Source organism: Neofelis nebulosa, chromosome 3 (genome assembly GCF_028018385.1).
Source record: "Neofelis nebulosa isolate mNeoNeb1 chromosome 3, mNeoNeb1.pri, whole genome shotgun sequence".
Classification (NCBI taxonomy): domain Eukaryota; kingdom Metazoa; phylum Chordata; class Mammalia; order Carnivora; family Felidae; genus Neofelis; species Neofelis nebulosa.
Window position 1 is genome coordinate 118,269,063 of NC_080784.1, and position 13,512 is coordinate 118,282,574.

Below are 13,512 nucleotides of genomic sequence, written 5' to 3' on the forward strand. Positions count from 1 at the left end.
AAATAGGGCTGTATTCTTATGAATTAAGTATATGGTATTATTATCATATAACTGAATTCAACAACATCAACAGAAGTAGTAAGAGCAATTATGTATTGAGTTCTTATTATATGCCAAGCACTATGGTTAAGAGTTTTACATGCAACCTGTCATCTAATTTTCTCAACAGCTCAATGAGGTAGATACTATTATTGTCCCCATTTATAGGTGAGAAAACAAAGACATGGGAAGATTTAGTGATATGCCCCAAATCACAGAGTGGCTGAACACAATACTTTTCATTACAACACTACAGACAACTGTGTATACAACTTAGCATTTTTTTATTTCTGACTTTGGTCACGTTCACCAAGAATTCATTTTGTCCCTTCCAGAGAGAACTATTTCTTCTTTACCAGCCACCATAAAATCAAATTAAAATATAAATCAAAAATCTTGAAAACTTTCAGAATTCACAGCCCCAAATCCTGACCAGTAAGCAGTGACAACTCATTCCTTCAAAACACTAGCAGAAATTCAATCCTCAGGGAGATGTCAGGCATCTTCTCAGGGTCTCTGTGGGCCTTGCTGTTTACCAGACAGCAAACTAGTTTGAAGACCTTTTCGCCCCTCAGCAGAAACAATCTTTTTACTCATTACCACGTAGAATAAGAAGAGAGATCCTATTTTCATAACTAAGAACAATGTGATGGCACCAGCCACAGACTCTATAAAAACCCACAGAAGGAAGAGAAGGAAATGGTACACAGCAGGCAGCAAAGCAGCAATCAAGAAAATGGAAACAATTTTCATCTTACTGCATGGTACTTGGAATTTCAACACATTCTCATGGTCTAGGATAACATAGAAACAATGAGTCTGGCTCTCTGATAAGGCCACTCATAAGAGCAACTGATACACATTACATTATATTCTGTAATCTTTATTCTGTGACATTTTCCCTCTTTATGTGGCCCAGATGCTACATGCTACATTTTAGGCACAATTGCTATATTTGAAACATTTCACATCTGGCTAATTCTGTCTTGGTTCCACTGGCTGGAGCTCCCATTAAGACTTAGAGAGCCCTGTTATTCAGTGTGGTCAGCAGATCAACAGCATTACCTGCAAACTTGTTAAAAATGCAGAATCTCAGGTCCTCCCCTAGACCCAATAAATCCAAGTTTTCACTTTAACCAAGTTCCATGTGACTTATATACACATTGAGGACAGAGAAGTACTTCCTTAGAAAGTCTGATTTAGCAAATGTGTGGTGAGGATTAGGAATCTACATCTTAAATAAGCACCCTAGGTTACTCCGGTTCCAAGGAGCTTCTGACAACACTTTGAAAAAAAAAAATTGCTCCTGGTCCAACTGGTATTATATTCCTTGCGGTAATCCGAGCTTTCTAGCTAAAACTGGACATATCTGACACACTCAATTATAAAGACAATTCTGAAAGGTTAAAAATAGAATAAAACGTTTAATGCATCTTTAAAAACCAGGATGTTCTAAATAAAATTATATGATTGAAAATGAGAATCCCATGGGGTATTTTTCCAAAACACACAACTCACTCTCTTGCTGGGGAGAGTGGATTCTATGACCACTGACACCTCTCTGAAGGAATCACTCTGGGAATACATTACAGCGACCAACAGCAGTGGGAATGGGACGATGAAACATCACTAAGGACAACAAAAAGACATGGAAAGGGTGTCTGGGTGGCTCAGCTGGTTAAAAGTCCCACTCTTGATTTTGGCTCAGGTCATGATCTTACCACTCAGGAGACAGAGGCCCCCAACCCCCACCCCAGGCTCCCGATGGGCTTGAGCCTGCTTAAAATTCTCTCTCTCTCCCTCTTCCTCTCATCCTCCCAGGCAGGAGTGTGCACACACTCATTCATATACTCATATATGCGTGTATATATATATATATATATATATATATATATATATATACACATATGTATGTATGCATACATATGTATACATACATGTATATATGTATAATTTTTAAAATATTTTTAAAAAGACAAGGAAAGTTACCCCAAATATCATAAACTGGATAGATTCACAATTACTAATTTGTTTTTCTTCCAAACTTTTATATTCATCCAGACATATGCAGACATGTATTTTATACCTAATTGGGGTCAAATGATATGTACACTTCTGTATATTCTTTTCACTTAAGCTTTTTATAACATCAGTATTTTCCCAAGGCATTAAATATTTCTCAAAAAAAAAAACACTGTTGCATAATAATTCATTGTATTACTAGACTAGAATGCATTTCCCCCTAAGTTCCTTTACTTCAGGTTCTACATAGAGATTTTATTTATTTATTTTTTGCTTTGGGGTAGCTCCTACCTGCTCTGATACCAGATTTTTGTCTTTGGTGCTAGGTCTCCAACTTTCTAGCAATTCCCTGCAGCATATCTCTGGGTCCAAACAGGTGTCCCACCAATTAAATCTGCTTTTCTTGCTCTCAGTCTGCCCAGCATCTTACCGTCTCCCCAACCCTCCCCCTAACCTCCACCAGGCTCTTCCAGAGTCAAAGATAAACCCATTGGTCTCAGAAACTATGCAGATGAGAGATAATGTACAGTAATTTGTCCAAAGGTGTCTAACTCATAAATAATAGAGGTAAGAATCGAAATCAGATCTTCTGATTCAATGTATATTCTCCTTAGCAGCAGTTAAAAACTCCTCAATTTCACATCTCAATCTTATTTTCCTATTTCCCTTCAATCAATGCCTTTTCACTATTTCCCTACATCATACTCAAAAAGAGGTATATTAGAGTTTTCTAGACAATGTTTATTTTCAATGACTATAGTAAGGTGTATCAGGGTAACAGAGAGACCATAATCTGAAATCAACTTTGATCATCTGGAGACAAACTATCAGAACCAACAAGTTAAATTTACCAGGCATTGTGTGACTATTTTTGAGGGATAAAACATCTGGGGATAAAACAGCTGCCCATAATCTGCATGACAACATACTTGGCAACAGAGGGAAATGATTTAGATTAGAAAAATATGGTTAAAGAAACTCTCCTTGCAATCAATATTGGGTCATATCTGACTATCTTTGGACCCCATAGTTTGAGACAGATTTGAGAAAGAAGGTTCAAAGGGCAACCCAAAAAGACTAAAAGTGGGTTGAAAAACAATATTTCTAAGAAAAGGTTTATGAAACAGAAATTACTGAGCCCAAAAAAGAAACAGCTGAGTAATTTCCTGAGCGTGTTCTTTTAATACATGGAGTATGGGGTCTGTAGACATTGACCAGCTGTGTCCATCAGCCATAATTACCTGACAATACTGAAGTGGTGTGAACTGTAATTTCAAGAATTTATATTAAAGAGAGAATATCCCAACAGTAAGGCGGGTTACTGTGAGAGACTTTAGTTACCATTAGAGATTTTGAATGTAAGGGGGATGATTTGTTTTAAGCCTCCTAAGGATATCACTCTTGAGTAATTAACTGATATTCATCTAGATGAAAGATTTTAGGCCCCAAATTAAAATGTGAAATGGCTATATTATAATTCTTCCATCCCGATTGCTTATTTGAAGTTAAAATTTTTCTTTTTCTGTTTTGAACCTCTTTCTTTCTAGGAGTAGTAACAGGACAAAAATTCCAGCTTCAACAGTATTTTGTTTATATCTACAAGAAATGTTGTTTTTAAAAAATGTGTGTGCCTTCTCACAGGCCAACTTTCAAATAATAAAGTTATAAAGCAAAAATTATTTGAGCAAGTCTCAGAAGCTAGGAAATATAGGCTTTGAGTCATTAGCTCTAAACCAACATCATCTTTCTTCTCATTAACATTCAATTTTCAGGTTTAATATTCCACTGAATAGAATACCAATCTCTAAAATGAAAGGATGAAGGGAGGGAAGAAAGAGAGGGGAAAATGGTGGAAGCACCACGGTAAAAAAAAAAGAGAGAGAGAGAGAGAGAGAGAGAGAGAGAGAGAGAGAGAAAGGAAAGAACCAATGTTTTAATTCATAAATACAGATTAAACGTGTTGTTACACTAAACTAGCTTTTGTATGGATAACGCACAATGATTATTTTATGTTAAAATGCTATCAGTGATCAATTCATTCCTTTGTTCCACAAATGGTGTTCAAGTATCAATTATGTGCCAGGCATCATTCTAGGTTCTTGAGATACACCAATGAACAAAACAGACAAAGATCTCTGTCCTCAAAAAGTTTGTATTCTAGTAGGGAGATACAATAGACATGATAAGTAAGTAAATAATACGGTATAGTAGAAGGTGATAAATGCTACTAAAAAGAGAAAAACAGTAGAAAGCTGTGCTGGTGGTGGTTGGTAGAGGTCACAATTGAATACAGGGGTCAGGGTGGCCTCACTGATAAGCTGATACCTGCGTGAAGAGGTGAGAAAGCAAGCCAAGCTGAGAGCTAGGGGAAGAGTGTTCTAGGGAGAGGGATTGGTTGCAGCAAAAGTTCTCCAGTCTGAGGATCAGTGAGGAGGCACAAGTGGAGTCAATGAGGGCACAGTTGAGGAGATGAGAGCCTCTAGGACTCTGTGACACACTGGGAGGGCTTATGGTCTTATGGAACGAATTGCTTGCTGATGCAGAGCTTTGAAATGACATCTCATTTATATTTAAATTTTTTAAATGTTTATTTATTTTTGAGAGAGAGAGAGAGAGAGAGAGAGAGAACATGAGTGGGGTAGGGACAGAGAGAGAGGAAAACACAGAATCCAAAGCAGGCTCCAGGCTCTGAGCTGTGAGTACAGATCCCAATGCAGGGCTTGAACTCACAGACTGTGAGATCATGACCTGAGCCAAAGTTGGATGCTTAACTGCTTAACAGACTGAGCCATCCAGGTGCCGCATCATTTATATTTTAAAAGATCCCTCTAGCAAGGTACCAAGGGTGGCTCATTCAGTTAAGTGGTTCAGGTCATGATCGTGTGGTTTGTTAAGTCTGAGCCCTGTATAGGGCTCTCTGCTGTCAGCACAGAGCCTGCTTTGGATCCTCTGTCTCCTACTCTCTCTGCCCTTTCCCTACTCATATTCTCTTTCTCTTTCTCTCTCTCTCAAAAATAAATAAACATTAAAAAAAATAAAGATAAAAGATCCCTCTAGGTGCTGGGTTGAGAAGAGACCATGGAGGGACCAGGGTAGAAGCAAGGAGACCTGTTGGAAGGCTCCGGTGGTGTAGGTCCATGTTTTCTCACCCATAAAGCTGAAATCCACAGACTGTTTCTGTAACTTATCAGGTGGCAAAAGTAACCTACACTTAAGCAAACTGTCTTTGGTAGCCAAACTAGTGTAAATATTCCTATGTTTCACTGTAGAAACATTCACCTGCCTTGGTATACATATGTACCTTATTACTTCTCTAAAATGTAAAAAAAATTTGTATCCCACAAATCATCTAGATGAAGGAATTCAGACCTGTACTCCAGGGGAAGAATGGCTTGGGTCAGGGTGGCCGTGCTGGAGATGGTGAGAGGTGGTCCCACTTTAGATAGCATTTGAAGGTAAGGCTAACAGCATTACCATACAGATTGAATGTGGGTATACAAAGAGTAATTTAAGATGATTCTAAGTTCTTTGGTCTTAGCAACTAGTAGGATGGAGGTGACATCTCCCGAATGAGAAAGACCATGGGTAGAATGTATTTGGGCTGACAATCAGAAACAAGTAGATGTGCGGAATTTGACACATGTATTTCTGTCCAACTGGAAAGGTTAGGCAGGTGGATATACAAATCTAGAGTTGGGGGAAAAGGTGGGCTACAGATGTATTTGCATTATAATTTTTTTTCCTTGATTTCCTTTTAAAATATCTTTAGTCTTTTCTCGGGAAGAAAAGACACACACACACACACACACACACACACACACACACACACAGAATAAAGAAAAGCTCTGTTAAACAACCTTTTCCATTAAACAAATATATATCTTTCAATGTAAAGAAAAATACAATTGAAGTATAGGGCTGTTTGGAGATTGCCTAACAGCAGTTGTAAATAATATCACCTGACAATTTATGAAATGAGAAGAGCCAAATTCTATTCTCAGATCTGTGGAGAGAATAAGGATAGTTTCAAGAAATTATTTTGCCAGATGTAAAGAAAATATTCAACAAAGAGATGGTGTTGAACTAAACAGTGCTAAGGTTCCTTTCTGTTTTCACAGTGAATAAACACTAGTTGTTTGCCCTGAGTTAAAAACTTAGAATCCTCCCCTTTTTCAGAAAATATGCTATAATCACAAGAGAGCAAATTAAGAAGTGTCCAAAATACCCTCCTACGTGCTAACGGTAACCAGCAGCTATAGCTGAAGATGAAATGAGGGTGAAATCTAATTTGGGGCAATAGTGTCTAGAGGCAGCAATGCTATCTGTGGAATGCAACCACCTTGGCATCCGATCAAAGTAATTCTTTTCCAGGGCATGTCTTTAAGACCACACTCTCTTAGAACGAGTGCTCTCAAACATCATCAGAACCCATGTCTCCCCAGTTTTATCCTGCTAAATTCGATTGGTGAACTCGATTGGATTGCTTATTTTTAATTCACATGTGTGTTGATACAGAGAGGAATAATGGAAAGAAAGACATACTTTTTAAAAAGAGAAAAAATTAAAGGCTCAGAAAGATGTTGATATCTATGTTATTACGGTGTCTTTTTATATTACGTAGCCAAGTTTTTACGACCCTACGTTAAGGCAACAGAATAATAGAAGTACTGTATGTACTTCAAGCACCCACGAATAAAGATCCCACTGTATGATCTCAAAGAGATGAAAACAAAACAATGTAGAGGAGTAAAATAGAGAGAGACACTGCAGAGACAAAGAGGAAAGGAGGGCGAGAGAAAGGGAAAGAGTAGAAAAATTACAAATATATTATTTTCAAGTAAAAGATGTGCATATTAGTAGATCTACCATCTGATTCCTCTAAAAATTATATTTATTGCCCAAAACACACACAATTACAACTACATCAGAATTAGAGAATTTCAATCTCTCTTTAAATGGACAATGACCTAGAAGGAAAATTTGAGAGTCACACACAAGCAAAGAGAAATGTCTTCTCTTTTAAAAAGATCATGAATGCCAGTATTCTTTTCACCTGGTAAACAACTGCAAAAGTATTCACTATAAGGGAGCAAGGTCTGGTTCCATCACGGAGGAATGGGAAAAGGAAAAAAAGAAACTAGTACCGGGAGAGGAGAAGAGGAGACAGGAGGAGTGAACACAAAGGTGGCTAAGAATAAGCACAGTGAAACGTGACAAATGGATAAATACAGGGTGACTATTTCCAAGTGGTAAAATTGCACATTTTGGTCTGGTCATAAGGCAACCTCTTCCTTCTTCAGAACTTGTGGCTTTACCTGTAGCCTCTATCTTCATGGGTGACACCATCCTTTACCCACTTACCCCTGAAAATCTGGGAGAAAGATTCCAGATTCAACCACCGGTCACAGCGAACAGAAGGGGTAGTTGTCCGGTTTTCTCCTCAATCCTTGACCCAACCCTCTGGTTTACTGGCACTTTATCGCCTATGCTAGGCTGCTTCCTACTCCTGTGCCTTTGGTGTGCTGTCTACATGAACTGCAGTGCCTCCCTTTTCTCATGCTCTTTGCCCCTTTTCCCTCAGGAAGCTCTCCTCACCCCAAATACGCCCTCAGTCAATACTTGATTAGGCGCCCCTTCTATTTCCATAAAGTGCTACACAAATCTCTCTCACCAACACACTACCCCAGTTATCCTCAGGGTGACGATCTTTTCCCAACAAGATTATACATTTTCTGTTTTATCTTTGTAAATCCAATGCCTAATACAGGGCCTGGGATTCTAAAACACACTCAAAAGTGTTCACTGATTAAATGAACGATTAGATTAAAAGTTAAATGGCACTGATATAGCAAGCTTCCCATCTCAGAGTTTTTGAGGAGATCTGAACATGTTAGGAGAGTTCTCACACTGGATAGGAGCTATGACCCACTACATGACTTCATGATATTCCCTTCATTGCTACACACATTGTTAGTTACCCAGCTGATTGCCTTTTATACAGTTCTTTATAACATTTAACAATAAGGACATATGACTTATATTTTGTACAGCTAATTCTTTTTATAAGTTTCATTCTTATTCAAGGCATGGCCTATGATTGAAATGTCATTATAAAGGGCTGATTAAAAATGTGCTTAATACAAAAGCCCCTGAGTAGCCAAGGCAATCCTGAGAAAGAAGAACAAAGCAGGAGGCATCACTCTGCCTGATTTCAAGCTATACTATAAAGCTGCAGTCATCAAAACAGTGTGGTGATGGGGCGCCTGGGTGGCACAGTCGGTTGGGCGTCCGGCTTCAGCCAGGTCACGATCTCGCGGTCCGTGAGTTCGAGCCCCGCGTCAGGCTCTGGGCTGATGGCTCGGAGCCTGGAGCCTGTTTCCGATTCTGTGTCTCCCTCTCTCTGCCCCTCCCCCGTTCATGCTTTGTCTCTCTCTGTCCCAAAAATAAATAAAAAACGTTGAAAAACAAAAAAAACCAGTGTGGTGTTGGCATAAAAACAGATGCATAGACCAACAGAACAAAATCAACAGTGCAGGAATAAACTGAAGCATATGTGGTCAACTAATATTTGACAAGGGAACCAAGAATACTCAATGGAGAAAAGAGTCTTTTCGACAAATGGTGCTGGGAAAATTGGATATTCACATGCAAAAGAATGAAACTGGACCCTTATCTTATACAACACACACAAATTAACTCAAAATTGATTAAATACTTGAATTTAAGGCCTGAAACTATGAAACTCTTAGAAGAAAACATAGGAAAAAGTTCCTTGACATGGGTCTTGGCAATGATTTTATTGGATATGACACCTAAAGCACAAGCAATAAAATAAAAAACAAGTGGGACTACATCAAATTGAAAAGCTTCTGCACAGCAAAAAAAGAGCATCAACAAAGTGAAGACAAACTACAGACTGGAGAAAAATACTTGCAAACAATGTATCTGGTAAGGGGTTAATATCTAAAATATACAGGGAACTCATACAACAGGAAAAAACCCCAAATGATCCAAATAAAAATGGGCATAGGTTGTGAATAGACATTTTTCCAAAAAGGACACACATATGGGCAATGCCAAAAGAAAAGAGGCTCAATGTCCGTAATTATCAGGGAAATGCAACTTAAAACCTCCATGAGATACCACCTTGTGCGTGTTAGAATGGCCACCATCAAAAAAGACAAGAGATAACAAATGCTGACAAAGAGGTGGAGAAAAGAGAGCCCTTGGGGCACTGTTGGTAGGAATGTAAATTGGTGCAGCCCCCATGGAAAACAGTACGGAGGTTCCTCAAAAAATTAAAACTAGAGTTACCATATGATCCAGCAATTCCACTTCTGGGTATTTATCCAAAGAAAATGAAAACACCATGTCAAAGAGATACCTCCACCCCCATGTTCACGGCAGCATTATTTGCAATAGCCACAACATGGAAACAACCTCAGTGTCTATCAATGGATGGATGGATAAAGAAGGTGTGGTATATATACACAATGGAATATATATACAATTCAGCCTTTAAAAAATGAGAAAATCTTGCCATGTGAGACCATATGGATGCACCTTGAGGCATTATGCTAAATCAAGTAAGTCAGAGAAAGACAAATACTATATGACCTCACATATTATACTTAGAATCTTAAAAAAAAAAACTTACAAAAAATGATCAGATTTGTGGTTACCAGGTGTGGTGGGTAGGGGGGGGAAGAACTGGAGGAAAGTGGTCAAAAGGTACAAACCTCCAGTTATAAGATCAATAAGTACTAGGGATATAATGTACAATGTTATGAATACAGTTAACACTGCTATTGGATTTATATGAAAGTTGTTATGAAAATAAATCCTAAGAGTTCTCATCACAGAAAAATTTTTTTCTTATGTACCTATATGAGATGATGGATGTTAACTAAACTTACTGTGGTAATCATTTCACGATCTATGTAAGTCAAGCCATTACACTGTATTCCTTAAACTTATATAGCACTGTATGTCAATTATAGTTCAATAAAACTGGAAAAAAACCCAAAACGTGCTATCATTTATATGACTTACTGAACACGTCTCCTCTGGGCTTCTGAGGATCTGTCTGTATCCTGTTGTCAACTGTAATCCATCTTGGAGAGGTAGTGGCAACTGGCAGCACAGTTGTTAGTCTGGTGCTTGGTCTTTCTGGGGTTGTTATTGGTGATGTTCCGAATTCTATGGATGGCGGTGGGGTTGGCTGAGGTGTTGGCTCTGGTGTAGGTCTTATTGTTGGCTTAAAAGTGGGCCTGTTGGTAGCAGGAGGAATATATGGTGTCTTCAGAGGCCACCTAGTACTTCCAACATCAGGAATCCAATTACTGTGTCCTCCATCACCCTTTGAAATAGTACCATTTCCCTTTGGTACATGAATTGGACCTGATGGCTCAATCATGACTTTTGGAATATCTGAAAGAGTCAAAGAATTTAAATTAGTGTGTGACCATCTCTCTCTAAAAGCTTAGTTGTGGAGGGGCACCTGGGTGGCTCAGTTGCTTAAACGTCTGACTCTTCATTTCAACTCAAGTCATGATCGCACACTTTGTGCATTCAAGCCTCATGTCGGGCTCTGAACTGACAGAGCAGAGCCTGCTTGGGATTCTCGCTCTCTGCCCCTCCCCCCGCTTCTCTCACATGTGTGGTCACTCTCTTTCAAAATAAATAAATATTTTTTAAAAAGGTCAGTTTTGGAATCAAATTGTGAAAAACACATTAGAATATCTTATGCCAACTAGGCTTACTTTTCACATTTAGAATATTCCCTTACTGTAAGTCATACTGTTTTCCAAATAACAACTGTGTGTATATGTATTTGATATATACATATGTATTCATACACACATATATCCATCCTGCAGATATATGCAGAAGTTATATTGGTATTTCTGTAACAGATATGTATTATTTAAAACACAAAGAATTTCAAGTCTCTGTAAAATGGAAATAGACATCACTGAGATTTTTTTAAATGCAGAAACATTCTAAGTTTTTTAAAATATGAGAAATGTATATTGAGAGTCTATGTTAAGTGTCCCTATGGCACAACCATATAATAAAATCGTGTTTCAAACTGTTTAAAGACTAATACTTTTCCATACTCTATATAAATTCAACTCATGCAAAACATTTTCTTCCTTCTTTCCTTCCTTCCTTCTTTCCTTCTTTCCTTCCTTCCTTTATTTTTATTTAAGTTTTAGTTAACATACAGGGCAATACTGGTTTCAGGAGTAGATTTAAGTGATTCAACACTTACATACGACACCCAGTGCTCATCACAAGTGCCCTCCTTGGTACCCATCACCCACCTAGCCCATTCCCCCACCCACTTCCCTCCATCAACCTTCAGTTTATTCTCTATTACTAAGAATCTCTTGTGGTTAGTTTTCCTCTCTTCTCTTCCTACCCCTCCCATATGTTCATCTGTTTTCATGCAAAATGTTTTCATTAAATGTTCTGTATATTTTTAAACTTGGTTTGCTTTCCCCTTACTAATTTATACTATCACTAAAAAAAAATCAGAGGTCACTGTGATTATCTGTGGAATCTTTTTTTTTTTTTTTTTTTTTTTTTGTGCTTATCTTCACCAAAAGGAATTAATAGTTAATCTTCCTGGAATGATACACTCATTCCAGGCTGGGAGTATGACTACATGACCCTTCAAAAATCCCTTAATCCCCATGATTTTATGGCTCATGATTTTCAGTAAATATTTTACTCCAAAAATTTAAAAATTATCTATTGTCACATGAACTATATACAAAATTATGGTCTTTGATTTGTAAAACTTGCATCTTGGAGGTTATTTTTTTCATGTTTATCAACTAACATAGCCATTCTCCAGGCAGAACTTGTAATAATTTAAAAAGCAAAAACGGTTCTAAATTTAGAGAAAATAAATATCAGAATGATTTTTTAATAGAATTTGGAGACATAAAACAGAGGAACAAAAGACATAGAATATATTCATATTTTCTCCCTGTCATAATCTAATGTTAATGACAAACTTTTATTTCTGATTATAACAATATCTGATTTTCAGAGAGAGCTCCATAATTTCTTGCCAGCCAAACAGAGGCTACTGAGAAGTTTTAGCCCAGGAATTGAATGCTTTTAAGATTAGAATGTATTACTGTGTTGGGGTGCCTGGGTGGCTCAGTCAGTTAAGTGTCTGACTCTTGATTTCAGCTCAGGTCATGATCTCATGGTTCATGGGATCAAACCCCATTGTGATTCTGTACTGACAGTGCAGAGCCTGCTTGGGATTCTCTCTCTCCTCTCTCTGACCCCTCCTCTGCTCCTGTTCTCTCTCTCTCCCTCCCTTTCTCTCTCTCAAAATAAATAAACATTAAAAAAAAAAAAAAGAATGTATTACTGAGTCATTAATTTTTTTAAATACCTGAGTAAAGTGATTTGATTGCAGAAAATAGACTATATTATTAGCTATAAAAATGATATTTTCTTCATAATTAATCTAGTTCCTCATCTTCCCCAATAACTGCCTTTGTACAATTCCATATATCCTGCTAGAATTTAAAGGTGGGAGATAAGCACTACTTACACACACAACTCAGTCCATCGCCCTGGTATCCATCTTTACATTTACACTTGTAGGACCCGTGCAAGTTGTAACATCGAGCGAAGCGGCTGCACTGATACTGACCAAGGGAACATTCATCTATATCTGCATCAGGAAGTGGGAAAAGAAGAGAGTTTATCCGGGAAAGGAGCATGATGGCAGCAAAACTATATAGAATCTCCAAAAAATTTTTTTTGAAAGGTCCGTGTAAAATCAGCAGATACACAGGAGAAATAAAGCACATGGACATCCAGGACTACCAGTGGTTGAACTGGACTTCTGCTTAATGTAAGGCCGGTACCCTCCCCTGCGTCTAACATCCCAATCACCGCCCCAGTTAAGAAAGCTTTCCGCACCACAGGAAGAAACAAAACAAAATGACGGTCAGGGCTCATTACCGTGACATTGGTATTTGCCTGCAATGTACATGAGGTCGAAGCCTTTATGACACTTGCAGATGTAGCTCCCAAATGTGTTGACACACTGCCTAAATCTAGGGCAGGACACTCTCCCGGTGGCACATTCATCAACATCTAGAAACATAAATCAATTGCGTCTCAGAGGAGCAGCATCGCCATGTTCAGATGCGATCGATTTTAAAATAAATGTCCGCACACAGCTGCCTGGAACAGAGTGGCTCATCATAAATGTTATCCAGCTGGTTGCCCTGACAGGCACCATAAATTCCACACCTCCAAATTTCCATGCATCCTCCTGACCAAAGCTGTCCTGCTCTCGCACCATAGCTCAGCAGAGATTGCACCTGTATCCACTAGTTGCTCCAACTGGAAACAGGAAGCATCCTTGACAACCCTATTTCCCATAACCTCAAATCATCAGGCCCAGTTAATTCT

General features: G+C 38.2%; 1 protein-coding gene across 5 annotated transcripts in view; it reads right to left on the reverse strand.

Annotated features, from left to right (window-relative positions):
* Positions 1-13,512, reverse strand: part of NPNT (nephronectin) — an 82,770-nt gene that overhangs the window by 22,911 nt on the left and 46,347 nt on the right. For all 5 annotated transcript variants that reach the window (XM_058721749.1, XM_058721750.1, XM_058721747.1 and 2 more), the window contains 3 exons: positions 13,057-13,191; positions 12,641-12,763; positions 10,114-10,491 (listed from right to left, as the gene is read on the reverse strand). In XM_058721749.1, coding sequence (XP_058577732.1) covers positions 10,114-10,491; positions 12,641-12,763; positions 13,057-13,191 — 636 coding nt within the window. The remainder of the gene's footprint in view (positions 1-10,113; positions 10,492-12,640; positions 12,764-13,056; positions 13,192-13,512) is intronic.